Here is a 26649-nt window from a genome sequence, read left to right as displayed (position 1 = left end):
CTTGGAAGGACTTTCTTAAGCACACTTCCAAACCTCCACTAAGCTGCTCCTTAAGTCTCTTGCTGTACTGCCTACAACAATGTTAAGAGCGCTAAGAGAAGCTGTGGCCATTGTCTGCCTAGCACGTAACACAGCGCTGTGCCCAGATCTCCAAGCTCGTGTTAATCTGATTTGGTAAATTAATATGCTACAGCAAAGCTTTGTGCAGAGAAGCAAAGGGTGATGGACCATGTGCTTTAACAATGTCAAGGTGTCCACACTATCACATTTCAGTAAGCGTCCAATCTTTGAGAAACTTTGCATGACGAGGAAAGTAGTTAATTCATTATGTGCTTATTAGTAAAATATTTAGAGAGAAAGATGTTCTTAATCAAAATCTTCTCAGATTTGAGAACAGAACATACAGAAGTATTTTTCACTCTTGGAATGAGCCGCTTTTCTACATTTACATCCCTTTTCTAGATAACAGAAGTAGTTTTTTTAATATTTATCAATCCTATGAAAAATCACAGCATTTATTTTCATGATAGACATAGAGCTTGTGTCTCACAAGTGGTACTTTCATACTGACAATCTAGAGCAGGAGCTGTAACAGAAGACCTGCACTTACATCTTGAAAAAGTATTTTTGCTGCCACATTAATGTTACAGCGGAAGTTAAAATCTCTTTGATTTGATTACGCACAGGCACAAGACAGATGTCTACAGATGGTTTTGGGTGGATGGCTGTGAAACCGCAACAACTGTGCAACCGCATGCAAGAAAGATCTGGAGCGAAGAGAAGTTTATTTCCTTCGCTGCTGCTGATTGCTTTGCACAGCAACCAGAACCTAATTTCCACTCCAGATCGTGCCTCGAGAAGTTTTACTTCAGTGATCAGATCCCGATTCACAAAATTATTAGAAATTCACGGATGGTGCTCTCACTGCGCGTTTTTATTTGAAAAGAGGTCGGTGATCTCCAAGAGGGCCACATTTTAGCTCGACGGACAGTACAAACTGCTCCTTCCTAGGCTAGCTTCAATACTGTGAAGTAGTTTGGCTGAATTCTTTCCTGAGTGTCATTCAAGGTTAGGGTTTTTTCAAGGAAAAATTAACACAGCACACAAAGTAAATAATTATTAAAAAGCACCTGTTTCTTAAAAAGCATCACCATTTTGAGGGTCCAAAAGCAGATGTGGACACTATTTGGGCACCACAGTGGTAAAAAGCTACAGAAAGCAGAATTAAACATTTCCAATTAAGTTAGCAAATTATTAAAGTTGTAAGAGGAATTCCAGTTCTTGGATTGAAGCTGTGCACTCAGTGGGGCTAATTTACCGTTCCACTGTCGGTGCAAATCTGTTGGGGCAAGAAGTGGGGAAAGAAACAAACAAGTTTTATCCCCTTCTCTCCCGCACAGCTCTCTGCTCGAGCAGTGCACTGCTGGAAGGTAGGGAGCTGTCGGGCTGTTCTGCTACCAACATAATTCCATACTCCTATTTGAATCACATTCATTGCTAACACAACACCTTTATGCAGGTGAAGCCAATTTCCCCCTTATCCCATGCAGCCTACTGAATAGCACTGTGCAGAACCAATGGGCCAGATTCTGCTTAAAGCTTTGACGAAGCAAACTCAGAGCAAACTTTACAAACACTGAGAGCTTGTGCAGATTTATACCTTTACCTAGGGATCACGACTGAACGTAGTAGTGTAGATTATATTTGCATTGTACATTAAAACAAATTATACATTTTTGTATCTGCCCCCAAGTTTTGTGAAGCTTACTTGTTTTTAAATTATCTGTGTTCACAAATTCTACATGGCTAAGTGGAAGGCATTTAATCTAATTTGATAATCAGATTCGTAGACACTAATATTTTGAAGTGGTTAACTGGGTAACAGCTAATTTCCCTGTGGGATGTGCAACGCACTAACTACCCTCTCCTCCCCCAAACGACAGCAGCATATAAATATCTGCTGCATTTGAAAAACTCTTAAATCACTAGCCATTAAGAAACACTAATAACTCGACTGGTGTCATACATAATTTATTATGAAGAAACTACTACAGCCTGTATCAGAGCATGTGCACGACCTCTGAAACTCTTGTGGTTTCTTCCCAACTTCAGTGACTTCTGCCAGGATTTCAGGTTGGTACAGACTACCAGGCTGCCAGTGCTGCCCTTTACCAGGAAATTTTACTTCTCTGATTAGGAAGGTCTGCCCTTACATATCTGTATGGTTGTTCACAGACAGTAATCAGAAATAGAGCTGGAATCAGGAACAAGGAATGTTGTAAGATGCCAGAGCAGACAATCTGCCTCGCAAAGCAACTAGTTTACCTGCTGGTTTTGCTGGCATTATGAAAATGAAGGAGATCAGCATTCATACAAGAGAAGAAAGCTACCCAATCATTTTAGCCCATGGTCATAGTGACTGAATTTGAATTTCAAATTTTTACAGGAGTAGTTCAGTTTACTTGAATAGGAATTTGTGTATATTTCAATACAAAACTTCAAGCATTGCGGAACTGGAAGACAGACGCTTGATTTCTAAATAAATGAAGTGATGTCATCGATTTCAACAGCCTTTTGGGCAGGGTTCTGCTAAGAGTTGGTGGCAAATTGCTTGATCCTGCTTGCCCCAGTGAAACAAAATCTCCCAAAACAAAATTTTAAACCATACTGAGATGAACAGAAATGATCTGTATTGAATAGTTTGAGCTGGACCTGTTCATGCAGTGTTGATGGCAGCAGGATCACAACTGTTTGTCAGATTATAGCCTAAACAGACCAAAAACATTCTCATGAAGATGGCTTTGATTAAGTCACACAAATACAACAACATAAAAGTACATTTAAAGTACATTTAAACCCTCTACCCCACCAACAACTACAGCAATTTACAAATTATGCTTCTATCAAGTTGTGTTTACTAAGAGAAGGAAAAGGCTTTAGAATGTCTTTATCTTGCATACAATTCCACTTTTTCAAGTGAAGAAGGATCTGCTCCAAAATTCACAGAAAATAATAAAATGACAGGTAAGGACTTTCACAAACTTTAGGACACGTAGCATGAATTGTACTGTTTATAGAAGTTTACAAAAAGAAAGTAATTTTCCATCAGTTCTTTGCTGTGAATTTACAGCTGATTAAAAAGAAAAGGCAAATCCCTTCTTCCCTCCCTCTCCTGAACTCCTAACTTCAAAGAGTGGGAAGAGTTGTTCTCTGTTTCTTTACATCCTTACACCCTAGCAAAGCACAAGCTCTGGTGGAGGGAATACAAGTATTAAACTGAAAACACATTGCTTCCCCCACCCTCCATTAATTCAGCAATTTGTAGCCTTTCCCTGAGTGGGATATGCATCAGGGGCAGGTTGCTTCAAGCAATGAAATCCAATTACACTTTAACTGAAGACCCTGTTTTTATTAACAAACACGAATATAGTGGAAGAGGAAACTATTTAAAAACCTTAATCATGCTATATTACCTTTATCAGTGCTTCCTGAATACACTGTGTTGTATGGGACTCCTGTTTATTTAGTTTTCTCTTGCTGTGATGGTAGACTGCATGACAACAGCTTTCCCATTATGCTAATATATCTCAAGTGTTAGCAAACAACTAACACAAGTTAGCTAACAAACTCCTCTGAGTTGCAAATATTTTCTTTTATTTTTATGAGTTTCCCCACTAGGATGGGATCACATTCCTAGCAACTTTTCTACATAAATCACTCCAGCAGGATCATCACAGATGTCCCATATAAACTAAATGTGCTTTCAAATAACATTACTTGATGCTAAATAACCTAGATTCAAACAGGCATCAATAACAATTAATACATTCGTTCCGTATGTCTTGGGGTTTCACATAAATAACATTAGACTGATATTTGTTAGAGTATTGTCCTGATTCTTTTCTCATCTGTGCTGTATCAGAAGTAAACAAGCTCAGAGAGACGGATCCTTCTGCCACAACCTGAACATGCCTCTCTGAAACCCACAAAAATCGCAAAGAATCCCAAAAGCAACCCACTCTTCCCCCCCAGAAAAACCCACCAATAAAACCCCTATACATAGGCACCGTCTTTATGATGGATCTTATAGCAAAGGCAGGTTAGTTATGTCTGAAGATCTACATACACTAGCCTAGGGAGGAAAATTATACTTTATGCTTTACAACAGAGTCGATCCGCAAATAATTGTTCAGCTGAATTACTCTGGCAGCAAACCCTGTGTTTAATGCTATCACCTGGTGGCACTGTTATACAGCCTTCTAAATCTCTGTTTTCAGTGCCTGGCTCCTGGGAAGGCAATCATGCTGTTGCTACCCTGGGGTTACACACGGCCTCCACAGGACGGTTTGGGACGGAGGAAGCCAACTGACCCGGACATTGGTTTTTGCTTTGGACTTTAAAACACAGCTGCCCTCCCCAGGCATGTTGCTGGCTTGACATTTGGGGAAGAGCAGAGATCTACACTACATCTCAGGGCTGGTGTTGGTATAAATAACAGCAGTTTGCACAAACCCTCCATATTTCTGACACTTCTGCCTTAAGCAACCAACTAGCAAGCTAACTGAAGACCTGGAAGGTTTTAAATATCAGAAGAAAGCTGTAATATTACTGCAGATGGTTTTAAGGGAACTTGCTTCATTGAGTAGCTGAGCACAAGGATCATGGAATATAAACCCCAGAAAATAAGAATAATTGCAAATCTTAACAATCTGTCCTGTTCATAGAAATAATATTTTTTCCACTGTTTCATTTAGCAAAGATAAAATAATCTCTACATTGTGATTAAAAAGAAGAAAAAAAAGAAAAAAAAAGAAAACACAAAACCACCATAACGTGCATCTCCTATTTTCCAGAGCACAGAGATAGTATACTAATTTACAGGTAGCTTATGAACATTCAAAACTGAAACATCAGTTGTGCTGTTAAGCAACAGATGCTACTATACATAGTTTTGTATTCATTCATATTATGTGCATCGGTTAGAAAAACATAATCCCACTGAAGTCTCTAGCAACTAAAAATCAAATTATATTTAGGTTTTTTCCTCTCTATTTTTACATCGCATTCACACATAAGTCATCCAACAGTAGAAAAGGGGCAAGTATCAAGTCTACAAGTGGGTGGGTACCTAAAACATGCTAAATGTTTCCACCTTTTCCCCCTCACAAGAGTATAACTGAAGGAAAGCACTTCTTATCAGTATATTTGAAGTGGGATTTCCGTATTTTTACAAATAAATTAGCTAGACGTTCTCTCCGTCTCTTTAAAATTAAAAATATCTTAATACCAAATGTGATTGACAGGAACAACATCAGCAGAACAAGAATCAGAAGTACAATGGCTGATTTTATTAACAGAACATTGGATTATGGCATGAGATGGGGCTTTTTTGGTATACTGCATCATTATTTACACTCTTCTCAAGTAAACTTTTTTGTAGCTCCTCTCCTCCTCACTCCCTGGGCTCCTTTCTCATTTGCTTGCACTCCTCCCCTTTTGCTGCTTTCTTCTTGTATTGGTGCTTCACTGAGCCTACGTTCTTCATAACTGCAGTGCTCCCCACTCCTTGTGTCCAACACCTTTACCTCTGCGATCGGATATCTCTTCCTGTACCCAAGCAGAGCTTATTAACTTGTAGTTCATTCAGATGAATTATAGATCCCTCAGACATGATTTCAACCATATGAAATCATCTCTCAGCCTTTCTTTTCTAAGAAATATAGGTTCAAGTTGTAATGAAGAATTTTTGTTCTCTCCCAACGTAAGACAGCTTCACTATTCATGTTTAAAAAATAAAATTAAACATCCTGTTTTCAAGTTGTTCCTGTCATTTAGCAAATCCTCACAGAAAAATACAAAAATTAAATCATTACAAAAGAACTTACAGCATGTTGTTCTTGCCAGTATAGAGAAAAAAGTTTATTGTCCTGAAGAAGAAATTGTCAAACTATCCAAAAGAAAATGAAGTTATGCATTTTCTGTCTCTGGTAAATGAAATAAGAAAATGGATTTGATGGTGTTTATGGCAGTAAAGTAGTGAAGCAGATGGGGCTTCTAAAAGACCATCAAATGCAGGAACCCTGTTCAATGAATACTGAGACACTGAGCTGAACCCAATCCACCTTTATTAATGGAGCTTATTGGAAAAAGTGTTTTCTGACAGGTTAGTTACAATCAAGTGTAATAAGGACATGCTATTCCTAAGAATATGCTATTCCACTGGATGTATTCTCATTTAAAAAGCCAATCTTTCAGAACAACCTTGTCATGGAAAAATATATTCTTCTTCTCTTGCAGGAGACTGCTGTAGGGTTTGAGGTGAGCCCTTTACTTCTTGTATTATCTATCTTATTTCTCATGCTTTTTACTTGTGAGAAGTTACAATCCCATGTGTAACCCTTAAAGAGAAATGTAGTATGTAAAAAAGGCCAAGTTACTTGCCTTGCTTGGCTTGATTTGTTTTCCAGCAGACAATGAAATCTTTGCTAATAAGAAATAAGGTTTATCTTTTAAAACCTTTATATTATCCTCTTCTGTCTGACAGGTTTGGAATGTATGTATTTAGTATTGATAAAAAAAACCCACAATGAATCAGGATAGGTTTAGATAATCAGATAGCATGAGAAAGTTGTTCTACCTTACCTAAAAACTATCCAATGGGTAGTTTTTAGGTAACTAAAACTCAGCTATGGATTACGTAGTTTCAACCCCGCGTGGATTCACCACCTTCTACTAAACCTGAGTTTGGGCCACACCATTAGGTGACTTTTTGTTAGCTCAGCATCGGCAGTGGTGTCATTCAGTATTTTCTCAGGATTCACGCTGGCGCCAGTTTCTCTCTGAGATCCCAGCAGTTTTCAACACCCAGCTGATGTTAATGTTAGCAGCTACGTTAGAAAGTCTTGACTTGTGAACAATCAGTGTTTCATGTTTTATTAAAACAACAGCTTCTTGTTCTTAGATAGAACATTTGTCATTTACTTTGTAGAAAGAATTTAAGTCAGTTTCTCAAAACATCATTTAATTTTCTTAGTCCATTTAAGTTGTATGTTTTCAAAATGACTATACAGAGGACCTATTTTCTCTCAGACTTATTCAGAGCAAGAATATCAGAAACTTGGCAAACTATCGAACAACCGATCTCAGCACTGTTTTACATACAAATGAAAAGGGAACAACATAATTTAAACTGTAGGTAGATCACAAAAGCACCTAATTACATACCCAAGTAGTCACACGTGTTCTTAAGCAAATGTATGGCTAAGGTGGCTGAGAAACTGCAAATCAACAGCTCTTCAGAGCAAATCATGCTTGCCATATTTCCTCTGGCAGAGGAACAAGAGTGTCATTCTATCTTCTGCAAATTAAAAGAATAAAAGAACCTCTCAAGCATATTAATTAATGAGATTCATTGGAAACATAGTGGGCTGCTGCCACTATTTAGTTTTCATGAACATATCTGGCCAATTAGTATCTAAATTTATAAAAAGGCTTCTTTCATAATTGTTGAATATTTTATACTTGTAAAGTCTTTGCATACTCCTATGTGCATACTAATGCTCTGTAATTGTGGAATGCTCAACAGTACAATGACTCCATGATAAAATCCAACTGTTCTTCATGGCCCAAGATAAAAATCAAGGTTTGGCAACAACACTCAGTTCCCATAGGGTTTTTTGGGGAAAAGCATAATAACAAGCCAGTTTGTTAAAATCCAAAAGGAACTTCATAGCAAGCTGTCCTGGAGATGAACCTAACTCAGCAGCTCTGTCGCCTGAAAATCGCATCCCATTCTTATTTATCTAGCAATATAAAGAGAAAACTTGAATACAGGAAAGGGTAAAAATTAGTTGAAAAAAAGAAAAATAAAATTGGCAGCAGAAGAGGAAGCTTTTCAAACAGCTTGTTTGGAGCCCAGTATGTGCTGGGAGATATTTGGTAGCCCCTCATGTTCAGGACTCAGAAATATTAAGCAGTGGGTAGGGTCTGTCCCAGTACAGTAAGAATGGCTTGAATTAGATCGTTGCCAGACTCGCAGGAAAGCAATCTGCTTGTAGGGGAGGGAGACAGTCTCACCCCATCAGCGCAGGCCATCTTGCCTCGACACAACCACAGTGTTCGAAACACTGTTCACGGCGACAGAGACTGGTCGTGCCTCCCGCACCAAGGGTTGCACAGGGTTGGAGGTTGTCCGGTGTTACCCATTCGCAGCATCAGCCGGATTTGGCCACTGTCACTGTATTCCAAACCGACTTCTGCTTTAATGTAGTTATTCTAGAATAAGTAACATCAGACTTTGATCTTAGATTTTGTGCTCAGATATACACTGTACAGAAGGAAACTTACTGGCTTCACCATCTCAATGTTAGCTTCAGAGGGAAGGGAAGTCACTGTCCAAACAGCTTACTTGCAGTATTTGTGCTTTGGTCCTTTCCAAAATGTCTTTTTCAACCCCTGCACCCCATCTCTGCAGGTTTTTTTATGGATTGAAAGAAAGCTTAAGGGAACAAACAAAAAATACGCTAAGACGTTTGACACTATCAATAAACTTGGGTCTCTGATTAACACCCAAAAATCATAGCTTTCATAATACTTACACAGAGAACAGAAATGATCCCTAAAACAGAAATATCAGACTCCCCTTGCACTAACAGATTTTCTGTGATATTTTAAGAACTTTTAAATGTTCCTTTTTTTTTTTTTTTAAGAGTGGGGAATCAGAAGAACAGGTAATGAATTCAGCTACTTTAAACTTTTTCTTTTTAATTAAAAAAAATCCCAAATTTTTATAATCAGTTTTAGTACACTTTTTTAGCTGTATAGAATTATCAAGCTGTCTGGAAACTCACATTTGACTTCAGAATGAATAAAATATGAATAATCATAGCAGGTGCTTTGGTGTGATAATATTCTATCTTCTCATAGAGAAGTTTATCAGCTAAAATAACTGGAAATCAACATAGCCTAGCAGTCCATGATGAAGACTGCAAAATTTGGGCTCTTACAAGTGGCTGAGGAGAGCGTTCTCTGCCAATGAAAGCAGTAAGCTAGGAACAGCCCTCTGCCTGTGCAGTAAAACTCACTTCCTCGAATTTCAAGTTTGAATCAGGCTGGGAAGGACCTCAAGAGGTCTGAAGTCTAATCACCGGCTCAAAGCAGGGTCACCTATGAGATCAGACCAGGTTGTTCGGGGCTTTACCCTGTTGGATCTTGAACACCTCTAAGAATAGAGACCGCACAACCTCTCTGTACATCCTGATGCACTCCTTGACTCTCCCCATGGGAAAAAGTTTTTCCTTGTATCAAGTCTAAACTTCTTATATTTCAGCTTAGGCCAATTGTCTCCCATCGTCCTGCCACGTACCCCTGCAAAGAGAAGACTGGCAGATATCTTCTTGGTAGCCTCCTTGCAGATAGTGGCAGGCTGCTGTAAGGTCGCCCTGAATCTGTCCCTTCAGCCTCTGCTCCATCAGCCTTTCCTCACAGGGCCCCTGATCATCTTGGTGACTATTGCCTTTTGAGCTTTTCCAGCCATCAAGTAGTCCAACCACCTAGGCCATAATGCCCTAACATGGACACTGGGATGCTCTGGAAGATGATGACCATGACAAAACGTGGTATTTGCTAAAGTAATGGTTGATGGTATCTACCAGTCTCCCATCATCCACAGATCTCTTCGCTTCATCCCAGAGGGCAATAAAGTTCGAAAAGCATGATTTACCCCTGGTAAAGCCATACTGGCTATTCCAAATCACCTTCTCCTTCACTTGTCCAGAAACAGCTTCAAAGAGGATCTGCCCCATGATTTTCCTAAGGACTAAAAGTGAGACTGAACAGCCTGTAGTTCCCCGGATAATCCTTGTTGCCCTTTTTGAGAAGAGGTGCAGCATTTGCCTTTCTCCAGTCATCATGGACTTCCCATGATCTCCATGACCTTTCAAAGATGATAGAGAGCAGCCTCACGATGACCTCAGTCAGCTCCTTCAGCATCCCTCATATGTATCCCATTGGCTGCCATGAACTTTTATGGATCAAGATTTTTCTCAAGAGATCCCTGACTTTTCCACTACCAGTAATTATTGTTGCCCCTGAACTGTGTCTCCAGGTTCAAAAGCCTCAGCCTTACCTGCCTCTGCTATCACTAAATCACCTAGCTATTTCAGCAGTGAATCCACATTTTCCTTGTTTGTTCTTTTACTGTTAGAAGGAAGACTCCACTATTTCACAACACTCAAAAGAACAGTGCTCAAGGCACATTTGAGGTGTTAGAAATCATGTCCTTTTTTCAGTCATTTTTCCCCTATACAGAAGACCTCCAATGAGAGAGAGCCTGAAGGTGATGCACCCTCTATAAGCCTAGAGCTTACAGATCAAATCAGTTTATCTTTCTTTCTCCCCCAGAGATTCAAATTTCAGTATCCCAAGAGTACATACTATTAGCTGATCTTGCGAGTTGAGTAGCTTGCCTATAGAACTATAAAAGATTTCAGCTTTGTCCTGATGTAAAGCAGGGAAATTATAAAATCCTGAAATACTTCTTGCCCAAAGTGACTCAGCAGATGATATGATAGCAATCTATATGATTAAAAACAAAACCAGGATGCTAAGAAAAGGGACATGCTGAGATGAAAGGACATTAATGAGCATCACTCTTCTGGTGGATGCTGCCTCTATAGCTCAGAACTCATTTATATTCAAAGGATACACAGAGTATCTGTAAAGGACAAAAGAACGATACAACACTAAAAACTGGCTTTTAATGGCTCCAAGTTTTAAATTCTGAAAAAGAGAAAAAACAAAGACATGAGCAAACGCTTGCTTGCTCATCCAGAGTAGCTATGTGATCTGAATCAGTAATAAAAATCTTCATGAAAGGTGAATAAGAATTTTGCATAGTTACTGTTGCTATGAAAGCCACTTTCCTTATTATCCACATGTTCCACAAATTATTTCCCTTTCCTTATCACTCACAAACAGGTAACAAGGTGCTAGGAAAACGGCCGTCTCCTCTAAAAGTTTCTGAGATCGTATTTGAAAGGAAGCGGTCAGAATGATGTTCCTCAAAAAGCAGTGAGTGTTCAATAAGGAAATTGTAAGTGCATTGAATGGGACAGAGTCAGACTCTGCAAATGTGTGTGAACAGCATCTGGATCCTCTGGGAGAGAGTTGGCAGATTCATTCCCATCTGTCCTTCTCTAAAAGGGAGAGGACATAACCCACATTTACAGCACCTACTGCACCAAACTCCACCACTTAGCTAACAACTTCTAATATACCTACCTATGTTTCATGCTTTGCTAGTATTAGCAACAAACAAGAAAGGTAATTGTGCAAATAGGAGAAAAATTGGATATTCAGGAGCTACTACAGAAAGGAACCACATTCAATTCTGCAGAAGAGCAGAAGCAATTATATTCAATTGCCAAATGATAAGAAGAACCTTTCAAAGGTATGTTTGGAAAGAAAGTGGAGTACTCTGCAGGAAAATCTCTCTACAGTAAATACACCAATTATTATCAGATCATGTCCCCTAAAAGGAATAAGGTATTTCTAGAGCTCCCCAAATAAAATCTCTCAGAGCAGGAAGGGATTTGAGCACTAAAAAAGAAACAGCCACAATGCCACAATGTCTGCCCTTCAAATAAGGTTGATGCTCATTTTTGAGGAGAAGGTAAGAGGAAGACCCCTAACTTTGGTTTTAATCAGTGACTACAAGAGCAAGTAGTCTCATGAGATAAACCCCATAAGATTCTCAGCTTGGTTGTAAATAAGCATATATTTTCAGGTGCAACAATGTTCTCCTTTTCCATTTTTGAGTCCAATAGCAGATTCACTGCGATGTCTGACCAATGGCAGATGTCTATGGCGCTCTCACACCGGCTCTCCAAAATGGCTAAGCTGGTCCGTGAGTGATAAAGCTCCATCAGGATGAGATTTCTGACATACGAAATCACCACTCGAACTGATGTTAGTCACGCATAATAATTTTATATTAGCAGATAGTGTAACACCATATAAATTTAGTAACAAATGTGGATGAATTTACACTTAATCTGGTAGCTCTGACATATTTTAAAGCAAGTAATAATTTTATGGAAGCAGCCTGGAATGTATGTAAACAGAAAGAAAGTGAATCTACTGCACATGTAAACAATATGATATTTATTTATGCTTCCAAATAATTGTAAAAGTCATGACTTAAATGGACTCAATCAAAAGCATACAGCACAATGGTTAGGTATAGTTATAGCCACTAAATAGTAGCTGATCAGTTTTCATTTAGTTCTCCCTTTCGTAACAGGAGGAACAGACTATGACTTATTAATCACTTGAAAAAAAGATTTTGTTTTAGGTTTCCCCATAAAATCTTCTCTATCACTCTATAAACACTCTCTTATACTGTTTTGTGCATTAATAATAGTTCTTGTGACCAGTCATTACTTACATTTATATGCCATTAAATTCTTTGGAAGATCCATCTTCTTTTCACAATAATACATTTTGAAGTACTAAATTAGTGGTAGTGACTAAACTAATCCCAACTAATTTTAAAGTGACTACCCATTGAAACTTTCTTACAAACAAGATTAGGAGCCCACAAGAAAGTCTGTCTTTTCCTATTTATCATTTTGCCATTAGCTAGTAGACACTTGTTTTAGAAACTCAGTCAATTAGTATGTATTTATTCAGAGTTGCTTATCCCAAAAGCTTCATTTTTTCTTCCACACTGATTTTATATCAGTTAATTCCACTACTCTGAATAGGTAACATGTCGATATTCAAGGAATATACAAGTATAGAGTACTAATATGGTCAGGTCAAGCTAGCAGAAAATATTTTCTCTATTAAGATTTCTGCTGACCTCTTTTGCAAGAGAGATTGGAGAAGAAAAAGGTTTGTTCCCTTTTTTTTTCTTTTTTACAAGTGGAACATTAAATAAATTTTTAAAAAGTGAACCACTGGAGTGAAGGGAACTTTGGCAATTAGTATTTCCCAAGTGTCCTCATGCTATATATTATGTACACATACTCATGCATTCTGTCTAAACTACTAAGTGTGTGTAGCTGTAGCAGCCATACCTTCTACTGAAGATAAGAGACTATACCAACAAAAGATGCCTCCTGAGATAGTTGAGAGTTGTCTTCTAAATGAAATAAGCTGTGCTAGCAGAAGCCTGTACAGCAACGTTTGCATTAAGGCTTTTATAAGATATTAGAAGATATAATAAAAATTGCTACATTCCTCCTCTGCCCACCAACATGGTACTCTAACATTTTCTAGTGTGAACTACTGTCCTGCTTCATGATTTCTTTTGCCTGCTTCCTAGAATCACGAAAATATTTTTATGCAACCATCTTATTTCTAAATAATGTATTTACTCTGTACCAGTGCTGCAGTTTTATTTTAATGGCAAATAGAACAAATGAAGGCCTTTTACATCTACAAAACCAGGGTTACCAAGTAGATAGTCTACTGGTATCTAAGAGGGATCCAAGCACTGTACACCAGGCTTTCATGGCTTAATCAGAACCAGAGTATATACCTCAAGTGCATGTCTTCATAGGGTAACAACATTGGCTACTTCAGTCACCTTAATAAATTGCTAAACATATATCTTGAGGCATCATACCATGAAGTATGGTCCTACAACCCTTCAGTTGGGTCCTACAAGCAACGCAGCTGTGATGCTGCTGGGCTAACTGCAAGCCAGCTAAGAAGAGCTAGTTGTAGCCTGGACGTGGCATTAAGCTGATACAGCCTTACTGCTTCGAATTCAGGTTACCCATATAATTCTCCATTGTATAATATTCCAGCCCACTTTTTAGAGTGCTGAAGATCCAGATACCTTCTTTTTCTCTTTTGAGGGAGTTGCTCAACAATAAGCACTTCAGAAATAAGTGTCCTGAATTTTTAAGTGCCTGAAGCATCTAAAAAGTCTAATTTTAGGTTTTTATTTTTAAGTGTCTTGGGTGCTGTTTCTAGAGTTCTCAAAAAAACTTCATCCAACCCACCATGCAGACTGTTTTTCCTACACTCGCCTTATTAATCTAGGAGTTCCCACTCAATTTCTTCACACCAGTTCAGCACTGGAGGTGCAGGAGTCTTCCTGCCTGCTGAGCCTGCCATATGGAAGAGTTACTTCTCCCCCTCACTGACTCTCCATTTTCTGTTTCATTTCATCCGAGCACGCAACTTGTTCCCCATTGCCTATTCCTCTCAGTTCTTCTCTCTCTTACCTACTTTTCCCCCACTTTTAAAAAGTGCAACTGCACTCATTAAGTTTGGGAAGCATCTGTGATGCAGTCTGTGGGAAAGATGAAATGTAAAGCAAGTGGATAGCTCTCTAAAGTAGGAGCAGTGCTGATGAAATTTTAAAATCTCTTGGAATTACCAGGATATTCCTTCCTCATTACACAGTCAACTTGGAAAGGTCTGAGGTAAATTTGTGTACACATAAGATGACACAAAAAGTTAAAAAACATTCTGATGCTACAGGGTATTTAGGAACACAGTCTGTTAGACAATCGCCTGTATCTGCTCACAGTAGCTGCAAGCATACACAAGCTGCTACAATTTCTTCTGCAAAGCATGTGTGTACAGGGTAAACGCTCACGTGTCTTTGGGTCTGCAAAGCAGAGTGAGATTTATATAAAGATCTCTGAAGTGCTTTCTGCATAGCCAAATCAAAAAAACATATTTTTTAAATCATTTTGATTTTAGTCTTTCCATGAGTTGATAAAGTAAAACTGGTTACAAATTTCTTTATACGTAATTTTAAGCTGCATGGCTATTCAATACAATGGGCAGCCATTAACAAATCCGACTAGGCCTTAAAGTTGTTTGAACAGGCAATGTGATGCTGACATTTACATTTTAAAACATATAAACTGTATATATGTACATCTAAATATAGATGTCATACTTCTTTTATACATCCAGATTTCAACTCAGTTCTCATATCTATAAAGTACTTTGAAGATCACGATAATTACTGAAAATAAGTTGCTAAGGAAAATGAGGGTAACACAAATCACAATTGTCATTTGTTTGCTCAAGCTCCATTAGTCACTACCATAAACACTGTCATTTGCCAATTTGGTTTGAGGTTAATGTAACAGAATACTAATTTTAAAACGAAAGAAGCAAAGCCAGCTGAGAGCATTAGTTTTCTAACACATTTTCTTAATCCATTTATCACAGTAATGATTAGTTCATGTTGCTTGATCTTGGACACAGATTGCTTTTAGTAGAGAACAACATGCAAACAAGAGCAAAACAAGGTAAAACTCTGTGTAATTGTGTTAGGTCAGCAACAGGTCTAATGTGCTTGTTTACGCTATTTAACAGCCAACTGTACACAAAACATCATAAAATCTGGTATTTTTCTACTTTAGAGTCCCAGCCCATTGCAGGTGTGTCAGTACATTAATCCTCAGAAAGTAACAAACTATTTGATTAGACTTTGACTATTAGAAGTAATTTTTGAGACAAGTCATAGAAAATTACTTTTAAATCAAGGAGGTGATATAGGTCATAACTTAAAGTATGCTGAAGTTGATGGGAGCTCTTAGAAGGTAATTATTGTTTCTCTCAGGTTATCAAAACCATAGGCTCAATATCAGAACAACTCAGCCAGTACAGTAAACACGTTCACCTGGTATCAGTACTGGGCTGTCCAAGATTACACCTTTCATTTTCATGATATTCAGGAACATGTGCCATTAAACATTTGCGAAGATACAGAGAAACTCTTGTTTCTTCAATTTGCCTGTGAGCAAAATTCAAACATGATGTAGTATGCAGTAATACTGGCTCTAGCAACTTATTCCTCGTGACTTAGGCAAGTCACATAGACAAGACTGTATGTATAAGAACATAAAACCAATACATCTCCCATACTGGGTCAGTCCAGCCGGGCCACCTTGCCCAGTACTCTGTACAAGGATAACGGAAGATGATATTTAAGAAAAACATGTAAGCTTGGCCACTTTCTGTGGACTGTTCCCCTCATACTTCCCCAGGGTCTACAACTGTTGTTCACAAATGTTAGCATCTGTTTATGGGCAAGTTGCCCATGAACACTGTTGTCTATGGACATGCTGTCCGTGTTCCAGCATGATATGCAGAGAGGCTGTGGAGTATCCACCCCTGGGGATTGGCAAGACTCGTCAAGACAAAGCTGTGGCTGTTCTGATCTAGTGTTGGCTGAAGTCCCACTTCAAACAGGACACCAGACTATATAACCTTCACAGGTCTTTTCCAGTCAACAAGTCTGTCAAATCAAGTGCTGCACAATATTCAAACAAATTAATCAAATGTATGAACAACATTCTGTTATTCCAGCACTGAGGTTAGATCCAAGCAACTAGTGCTCAGATCTTGTGATCACTAGAAGAACATCTAGGTTAGTAACATTGATGGAGTTCACATTATAAGGATTTTGTAAAGGTTCCCAAAAGAAAATGCAGGTGAATCAAATTTAACAAGTAGATAAAAGCAAACCTGAGTCTGTGCTTCCATACACAGACTGTGGTTTGGGTGATCACAGAAGAAAATTCAGCTATGGTCAATTTACCAATAATATTTTTTAATCCTGAGTTAGATTAAGAACTCATTTTGATGATGTGGTGGATTTCTACTTTCATTATTACTCTCATGCAAAACTCCTCCATTCCATCCTCTGCTTTAGATATGAAGCAATCTTGGCATATCTTTGTTATTCCTTTAAGATTATTTGGAGGAAGGAGAAGAAGAAAAGCCATAGAGCAATGTTTCTTAGAGAATACATTTTAAAGTAAAAAGCCAGTCAAGTGCACTGATTTAACTATGCTTTGTCAGAAAACATGTTCTATACTTAAGTATAAAGTGTTTATTTTAGGGTGCTATTCCCACACATGATACGATAGATTCTTCTTTAAAGAAGGATTATGCAACTTGAGATTTTTAAAGTAAAATTTTAGACCTATTGTCCAGGATGCTAATGAACCCATCAATGCCTTCACTTTGCCTCATTTTTATTTATTTTGGGGTAGACAGGATTGAGTGATAATTGAAACTTCTATGAGTTTTCAGAAGGCAGTTGTGCAGACCAATTTGAATGCAGGGCATCAAAAAATGCAAACACATACAGTCAATCACCACTTAAAATACAGCCTTTATTATTAAAATGTGTAGATTGCTAATGCAGTTTTCTTCTTTAAAAACAACATAACTTACAATGACAGCCAACTTCAAGGGTTCAGATGCAACACAATGAAAGATGTTTAAGGCAACACATTTTTCTGTACCTTTTAGAAAAGTTAAAGTCACACAAAGAGTTACCTTGGAACAGAAGAAATGATCACATTATACTGCAATAATTCCACAGCACAGAAACCCACAATTAAAATATATAATTTATTTTTCTTAAATCTACTGACATTTTGTCTCTTCGAAGCACAGCATTAGCATCCATCCCTCTTGTTTGTACCACTCCTATTAGCACATCTGCCTCTCACAAGCGCTAATGAACCTAGCACAAACACTACAAGGCCACTATCCACTCAATTTTAATCAGGTGAGAAGCAAAATGTTACCAAAGGAATCAGTCAGGCCCAGTCCAAAAATGATTTATGGGGAAGCAAGTTATGAAGCATCTTCTAGGATGCCGAAGATGGCTTTATAAGAATCATGTAGATGCTGAAATCCCAGAAAACCAAAACGTTCAGAGAAAGATACCCAGAACCCCCCCTAATCCTTCACACTCAGTAGGCCTCCTCCCTCTACAAACTGGAAATCCTTTCTAACCAGGAGCCTTCTAAACAATCTCTGCCAAAAATCTGATGCAATCCATTGTCAAAGGCAATTATGTTCTTCCTATATCCTTCCTCCCAAAATTGCTTTTATGCTTTCTTCAATACTTGTTCTTAAGAAAAAAAAACAAACGGAAGAAAGAATTCATGTAAACGGTGCAAGATAAATTAAGCAGGTTAATTAAGCAGGTAGTTTGACAACAGCATTAAGATATGACATCTTAATGCTCGCTGTGAGCATTTGTAATCTTAGTAGCCAACTGCAATTAACCAAAAGAAATAAACCACAAATAAACATGAAGACCTTGCCTTTTTAATAAGTAAATTTGATTTTTTCTGTGAAAGAAAACTCACCAATGGTGTAATATCTCTTCAACTCACTCCTCCGTGGATTGCGCCTTTGGGTGTTTGCGGTGTTGTTCTGTTCCTCCTCAGAAGTAGCTGTCTTAGTGGCAAGCAAAGATTTACTGGGCTGAGGTGTCTGAGCTTCAGCTGCCACTGGGTTGCATCCTGGCCCACTAATATCCACCGACTGGGACTTTTTCTTTAATCTAAAGGCAATTTAAGGCAGTAAGGTGTTACTAATCATCATACTATACCTAGATTATGTAGAGAATAACAGCAATATATTCATTATACAACAATTCATGCATGTCACAGCAGAACACAGAACAGCGGTGATAAATTAGGCCTTGTATTGATTTCCCCTTTCAGCTCCTGAAATCAGTTACGGCACTTCCATCTCACATGTAGCTAAAAATGGTAAACTGCCCTCAGATCAGCCTGCTGAGCTGCTTGAAGGATCAGTCCCTAATCTATTTCAGAGAAGATGAGCTGCCAACAATTAACCTATCATTAAGTTGCCTGGCTTAAGTTTTCACAGACGAGGGGAGTATAAAGAAATTACATCATTTGCACAAAGTTGCTGAACCCCTAAGAGAAAAGAACTGACTTACAATATTCTGAATTCAGACATGGCTCTACAACTGCATTCCTCATTCTGCAATAGTTTCAGCATGTTGTTTCTCACCAAAACTCAAGAATCCCACTAACCCCGGGTATCATTTTGTGCACTGCAACAGCAGTGGACAGAGGAAAAGAAATTCTCTGTCCTGCAGAAGAAATCAGCGTTACTCAACTCGTTACTGGCATCCAGGTAGAGTACGACTTATTAACCACTATCCTCTGAGCCCGACCATCCAACCAGTTTTTTACCCATCTAGTTGTCCACACATCCAGACATAACGTCATAACTTGGGTACAGTATATTGTGAGAGACAGTGTCAAAAGCCTTGCTAAAGTCAAGGCAAATGACATTGTCGCTCTCCACTCCTCCCCAAATCTAGTCATTTTACCAGAATTCTGTGTGTGAGAGACTTAGAAAACCTCTCAAATCCTACTTCAGAGTGGTGGTGAGTACACTCTTGTCACTGAATCACCGTAGTTCTGGCATCTCCTCTATCTCTAGCAACATAAAATAGAGGTTGTTATGCTACTAGAGTTATTGAATAGAGACAAATGCTCTGTTATGATGAAGCTCACTACATACACATTGGATTTTGTCAACAGTTTTCTTAAATTAAGTCTCTGTAAATGTATATAGTTGACTACGTGATTTGATCCTGGAAATAAAAGAGGTTTATGGCATTGCAGTGAGGTTTATGGCATTGCAGTGAGATATTGATTTGAGATGAAGGGATCATAATAATTCTGAAATTTTGAAGCAAGTGAAGCAAAATGATAAAGTTGCGTAATGCCAAAGGATAATTTTATTAGGGTAACAATTTAATGCTAAGTAGCCTCCCTCTTAACTCCCTCTTAACTCTTAGCACTCCCTCTGTGCTTCCTTATTTTTAAAACATTTTCTCCATGTATTGGTTGCAATTAAACAGCATGGATTCCTGCACTGAGGATGGAATCTGCTAGTTTAAAAGATTAACTGATTAAATATTGTAATAATAGTTACTGCTATTAGTAGACTGGAAAATCTTCAGGTCATGATCAAGCTCTGGAAGATATATTAAAGTATCAAAGTGTATGTAGAATTTTATGAATGACACTATGAAGGCGAAATTACTATACTCATATGGGGTATTGCTAGTCCAGAGGAAGGACTAACAGAAAGTTAGCAGTTAGAAATTAACTTCTCTATGTGGTCCAATGAGAAAGACTACTTCCACTAGAACCTTTTCCCTAGGCTGGCCCAGGGTGTCTTATATTTGAAGCAACGCTCCTTAGCACCAATGCCTCTGCACAAACAGTTCAGGATAACAGGGACCTTTATCCCTCCTACATATAAGAAAGGCTGTACTGGGTCAAAGCAGATGTTCATCTAGACAAATGTCTTGTCTCTGACAACTCCATCAATGGAAAGAGTACAGGCAGGTGCACAGTGCTACCTCCCCCAGGATATCCTTCCAGCCTCCACCAAACTCTGTTTTACAGGTTTCCTGAGTTAGACGACACACCTTTTTTAGCTTTTGGAGTTATTTTTCTTGGTTTGTCCTTAATTACTCCTGAACTCATCTAAACTTCTGATATAGGTGGCATCCTGCCTTGATGGGTTCTGGTTTAACTATGCACTGTGTTCATTATAGTGTACAGTAGCCACAGTAGCTTATTTTAATGACTTGTAAGAGTGGCATTATGAGAAACAATGAATAACTACTACTCCATATATACCAGCTGCTTACAGTAGCTCCTGCTGTTCAAAGAGCCCTACAGATATGGGAAGAACAACTTGTCATTGTGATAAAACTATATTTACTTTGAGGATCTTGGTTGAGGGACGCATGTATGGAGTCAGTGGGGACACCATCCCGAACAGCTTGGCATGAACTAGCCGAATACTTCTATGAGCACTGATACATATAAAAATCAAGATAAGACTGGGCAGGGCATCTTCTCTGAGTAAACATTGTGTGAGAAGAAAAGAAAGCTCTGTTGTTCGAAATGATGCTCCAGAAACTGAGACCTTGTTTTGAGCAGTTCTAGCTTTAAGCCTACAGCTGGTCAAATGTATTTACCTAAAATGAAGGCTGGAATATTTCACTGACTCATTAACAATGAAATGGTGTTCCATTATGATGTTAAATACTTCTATGTTGTTGAATATGCCATATTCCAGGTGAGATGAGAAGTCTCTATAATTCCTTACCACTTGAAATCTTTGAAGATTTAAAGGATGACTTCTGGGAAGAAAATCACTAGTTTTCAAGAAGTAATGCTCTACCTCAGACCAAAGCTTCCACTGTGATTACAGCGTCTTGCTTCTGTGTTGTGCAAAATAGTTGTGGGCAAAGAAGCTACAAAGTGTTTAGTACCACCACAATCTCAAACCAAGCCAAGTGAGGCCTAAAGATCAGTAAGTGTACATATGTCCTGCATTATGCATTTCTATGCTCTGCCCCAGAGGAAGACAGACAGCAGGTGAGTTGAAATAAACTATAGAAATTGAAAAATACCATCACGATTTATATTCTCAACTATGTTATGAACACATTCTTCACCACCAAGGCTGTCTGAAGGACAGTCCAATTAATAAAGCTGTGAATTACAGTGTGGAGGTAGCTAATAAAATAGCTTGCTGCACTGTGGGGAATACCAGATTGTTGTTACAAATATACCGTGTCTATTCTTCTAGAATCACATAGGAATAAAGGGATAATACCTGTCATCTGAGCAGTAAAAACGTCACATGGCCTTTTTCAGGTGACTTAATGATTAATAAAAGACTCAGTTGAAATGCCTATAGCAAATTAATGTCCAAAAAGTTATCTACTCATGCAATCCAGAATAATTCAAATGTAAGACTTCCAGAAGCACAGGTACTCGAGTACTAAAATTAAAGAACAGGAGCATGAAAGACAAGCAAGTGCACATAATATTGTCAAACCGTTCTTGAAAGACTATGGTGACAGTGCTTTTGCTGCCAGGAAAGACAGAAAGATACAGGGTCTGAATTAATCCAGACTCTGCGATAACAGAGTCAGCTGGGTAGGACAGAGGTTCAAGTAAGGACACAATTTTATAGGAATGACTTGACAAAAACAAGCAACTTACTCAAATGCATCTTCCTTCAGCCCACCTGAACTGTATATTGATACAGTCATGGCTGGCAAATAGTTTGAAAAAACACTGCAGCCTTTGAACTGCATCTTCACTAGACCACCATGTCTGGCAAAGAAAGCCTGAGTTCTGTGGATGTTTTGAAGCCAACAGAATGAATTCATCGTAAGCCTGACCCTTTTCCAGTCTGCTGCTTTATTACTAGCTTTGTGTTGCATTTGGGTTTGGTTTTTTATATTAAAGCTGCACAGTCAGGCTGAAACAAGATTTATTCTTTGACAGAAAGGAATCTAAACGTGAAATGCCTCAGGATCACATTCCTGGTTCTTGCTTTGTTTCAGGCTGTCTGCTTGTAGAAAAATAAATAAAAGATATAAGAAATATATCTGTGGCAAACCTTTTTTATCTTTTACTCTATGTATTCTGTAGCAGCCTTCAACTAACTTTTCAACAACAGGCAACACAGGTCTTTCAATATTGCCTGGTGTGACCCAAAATGATGCTGCTGCAGACAGCCGGCAGACGGCAAGCCAGCAAGGATTTCAAAGTCGGCATTGCACTAGTTGGGCTTGGAAATGCACATCTGATAGCAAGGACAAAGTCCTAACTTGACTGAGAACTGAAGTAGAAGGGGCAAAAATTTCTTTTTCTGCAGCTATCCTTAAATCATAGGAGTTCCAGGGGAGGGAAAACTATGGGAAAAAAAAAAAGGAAAATGGGCAGCCTTTGGGAGGTGTGAAACCTGGAGCTGGTCACTACTGTTGTCTTCTGGCTACTGGCGGATTCTGTGAAATGTGGTTGTGCTCTCACTTGGGTGTTAAAACAGACAGGCACCTTCATAGCAAAAAGCAGTAAGTTCAGAGGAAAGGCTAACATGGAAGGACTACGAAGGCCCAATTGTTGACAATTAACTGAGACAACCCATCCTGGGTCGAAGTTCAAGTAGGGCCAGAGGAGGGGTTACTCAGCTGCTGCCGACTGGATCTGGAAACGCCATGTTTGCTTGGAACATGGCTGAGCAGCACCTCGATTTTAGATAACCCTGTTCAAACACACATTTCACAAACCTATTTGTGTAATTCAATTGCACTATTGCTAATAACCCATTAAAACCCCATTTGTTCCATTTATATCTCCCTGTATTTTCCAAGACCAGATGTCGCTCACCCCAGTAACTCCAGCCATCTGAGACCTTCTACGCAGTCAGTCCTCAGTGCCTCTAACCTACCGGACAGAGGCACAAAGCCCAAATCTGCCTCTCAGCATCCGGCCAGTTACTGGTCGCAGAGGATTTGCTCATTTAGATAATCCAGGAGGAATGTGCATCTCCAAGCTGTGTGATACGACATACCTGTAGGTAGATACACTGACTAGCTTTTGAACTTGTGCTTTATTTCTCTTTCCATCCTCTGCATACAACTGCAAAGTTTTCTACTGCATCTTAGAAACAGCCTAACAGATGGCTCCAGCTTTTACCTCCTCCTGACCAGCTGGCACCCTGCGCTCCCCAGCAGCACCTCCCAGGAATGGGTCACTTTGAACAGATTCTTACCATTTCCCTCAAAAAGAAAATGTGGTGGGGTGGTCGGGTGTTTGGGTATCGACCACCACGTGCTCTGGGCAGTCCCTACATATGGGAAGTCCTGAAATCCTGGGGCTAGTGAATTCCCTGGGAAGTCTGCTATAGATTTTAAGAGCATTAGGATTTCATCCCTGGCATTCAATATCACAAACCTATTCCGTTCCTAATACAATCCATGCACTTTTTCATGTTATAATTGCAAACTGAATTTTTGTAAAGCAGCATGGAAAAAAAATAAGGCATTATTCTCTAAACAGATCTTGAAAGCACCTAAAACAAGCATAGCTGGCAGTCCAGTCTGAAAGAAAAGGGAAAAAAAAAGCATCTAAACCATTTATGGTGGAAACAAACAAGCATATGACGCATCCCAGGGTCTGGGAATCTGTACAGTTCAGTCTTTGTGAATTTCTAAGTAAAAATCCCTTACTGCAACAAAGATTTGGAGGAAAGCCTAGCTCATTCTTATCTACTGAACACAAAAAAACTCCCTATGCCCCTTGTGACTATCACAGATTTTACTACACAGTTAATAGGAGAAGCAAAATCATTCATTTGAAGAGTGATGCTTATTCTTCAGGGATGCATTTAGTATTTTTGAATGCCCAGAAGAGCTGGTTATGAATTTGATTTCTTTGTAGCAAGAATGTGATTTAAACTGTTGTCGACAACCAGGATTTACCTGATTCTGGAAAAAAAGTAATCTTCTTCTGTTCTCAACACAGCACTGCAAAGGTCTGACAAGTTAAACACAGGAGAAGGCCTAACCCCTCAGCGTCTGCACAGACTAGCCCCAAAACCAGTTACTTTATTCCCCTGTGGACACGCTGTCCCTGCCAGCCTCCACACAAATCTGCATTTGCACATGGCTGGCATTTTTTGGCTGCTGTGGCAATTTGGAGGGATGGGGTAAAAAGCTTGCGGTCTGTAGTCAGGCTCCATTTACTGCCTGAGGCTCCTGCACGCTTGCAGCATGAGGCAATGCCATGGAGGGCTGCTGGAAAATCTTTTGTTTAATGCTCTTGAATACCACCTGCAGCTCTGGCCATCCCCTCCCAAAAAAGAAGACAGTAGGATTAGACTGATACAGACAAAAATACCCGTGATGACGATGAGTCGGTTCCTCATGGAGCGAGACGAAACAGACTTCAGGAAAGAGCTGCTGGCAGGGGACCAGCGCAAGGACCTCTACAGCCATCAGCCATGGGAAAGGGGAGTGGCAAATGGTTTTTCACCACAGGAGATTTAAGAAGCACCAAATGAAGGCAAGCAGCAGGTTTGAAATAAACACAAAGTACTTCTTTGAATGGTATATAATTGCATGATGGAAATAATTGTGCAGGCTAGGACTATCGCTCGGTACAAAAATGAATGACACGAGTCAGGCAGAAAACATCCATTAGGGGCTGTGAAGCATGCAGGTCCTTCAGCTCACCAATTCCTTGAGCCAAGGATTGCTGGAAGGTGGAGGGGTTTCACAGGGAAAGACCCCCTCATGCTCTGTCTCTCCTGTTATCCCTAAGTATCCACTACCACCGAAGTACTACACACAACCGAGTGCAACACACTTGCAATTCAAACCTGAATTGGTCATTACGAATTGCAGAGGGAAACAAAACCAACCACCACAAAGCAGCTAGAAAATAGGACACCGTTGAAGTAGATGTTTGTCAGTAAACAAATAAACCAAAAACCCCACAGAAAAGCCCTTCAAACTGTTACTTTTTATGTTGACCATGCAGCAGAGTTTTCTGATAATGTAAGCAGCTTATGAGATCATTTGATGGCAGAGAACAAGAACAAGACGACCTTCACACGGGTGGCGTTATGAAAGGATTAGGAATGAACTCACACCTACACAGCCCAAAAAGCAATTCAAAGTGGCAGGTACGTATCAACAACACAACATTCAGCCTAGCTTCAGGAAAGAAAACAGTGCTGGCACAAAAGCTATGGGCAAAAAAATAGCAGTGTTTCAACATCATTCAACTCTATACCCCCCAGCATATATATTTGAGCACGTAGAGCAAGCATATAAAACACTCTTTTTTGTTCCTTTACACACACTATCAAAAATTACTGTGCGAATTAAAGACACAACAGTTGTTAATTGTCAGAGTACCAGAAAGCAAACCAAAACCACCCTCTCTCCGCTTCCCAGCCATCCTTACGGAAGTGGTCCCAGCACATGCAGGAAAACTGCCACCACCCCTCATTCTGTAAAAAAAGACAATGCCAAAACAGAAGTTTCCACCAGGCTTCAGGGGAAAAGATGAGGAGTATCCAACTGATTGAAAAATTGGTTTTGTGATGTGTGGAATAGGCAACCCACACCCTCTTAACAAAACTCTACAGACAACACTAGCGCCTCGTGTGTTTCAAGGGCACATCACCGAATAAAGACTTAGGAAAATGAACACAAACCTTGTGATTATTCCTGGGAGCATGACAGCACTGCTACAGGTAAACCCTTGGAGGACCATTTACAGAAGACATATAGATTGGTTGCTGCCAGGTTACATCCATGAATTCCAAGCGGGAGAATCCAGAATCCACTTGTGGTTCAAGCGTAACAAGGCATTCTCACTGCCTGGGAGAGAAGCATTAGTGAGTCTGCAGGCAAAGGAGTCAAAGTGCTCTACACACAACAGATAGGCCTGGAGATGTACATTCCCAGGAGGGTGAGGCATGGCAGAAGTGTGGAGGGAGGTGATGATGATGACGGAGAGGAAGATGGCAACAGTCATGCTAAATACATAATGTATCTCAGCATATACAATTCATTCTTTTTTCGTGCCTAAGTTTTTGTAAGGATTAAGAGCTCAAGATCATATGGCTTCGCCATGGCTGTAAATATTAATTTTACAGCTGCTTTACATGGTGGAAGTAATATGCTCTGCAACTAGGGTGTGTGTTTTGTCAGGGATGAGAATTTCTTGATCTTTTCTTTCAGGATTTTGAGAGGGTGGGTTGCAATGCTGTACTATTTGCTGACAGTTATCTTGATTCTGGACATGTTTTAGAAGAGATGTGTAAAGTAAATTACTATTTTGAATCTTGCTATCGTGTTAATAGCTGCTATACTGTTATTTAAATAACTCCCACTAGTTCCATTTTCACAAAAGCTCTTCCAATGCTTTATGCAAGTCTACTTTAGTACAATTTGCATGGGTCTTGAAATTTCCAGCTCTGTCATATTCAGCACAGAAA

At 39.2% G+C, this 26649-nt stretch overlaps 1 protein-coding gene across 1 annotated transcript in view; it reads right to left on the bottom strand.

The window, feature by feature from the left end:
- OXR1 (oxidation resistance 1) overlaps nucleotides 1-25968 on the bottom strand; it is a 152466-nt gene extending 126498 nt beyond the window's left edge. Inside the window, exons 1-2 of the mRNA XM_009323099.1 lie at nucleotides 25864-25968; nucleotides 18147-18343 (exon numbers count right to left, since the gene is read on the bottom strand). Coding sequence (XP_009321374.1) covers nucleotides 18147-18343; nucleotides 25864-25922 — 256 coding nt within the window. The 5' untranslated portion in view covers nucleotides 25923-25968. The remainder of the gene's footprint in view (nucleotides 1-18146; nucleotides 18344-25863) is intronic.
- Between the last annotated feature and the right edge of the window lie 681 nt (nucleotides 25969-26649).

This window comes from Pygoscelis adeliae, unplaced genomic scaffold, assembly GCF_000699105.1.
Source record: "Pygoscelis adeliae isolate BGI_AS28 unplaced genomic scaffold, ASM69910v1 Scaffold174, whole genome shotgun sequence".
Classification (NCBI taxonomy): domain Eukaryota; kingdom Metazoa; phylum Chordata; class Aves; order Sphenisciformes; family Spheniscidae; genus Pygoscelis; species Pygoscelis adeliae.
Note: the sequence above shows the minus strand (reverse complement) of the source record. Positions and strands in the feature narration are given on the sequence as shown.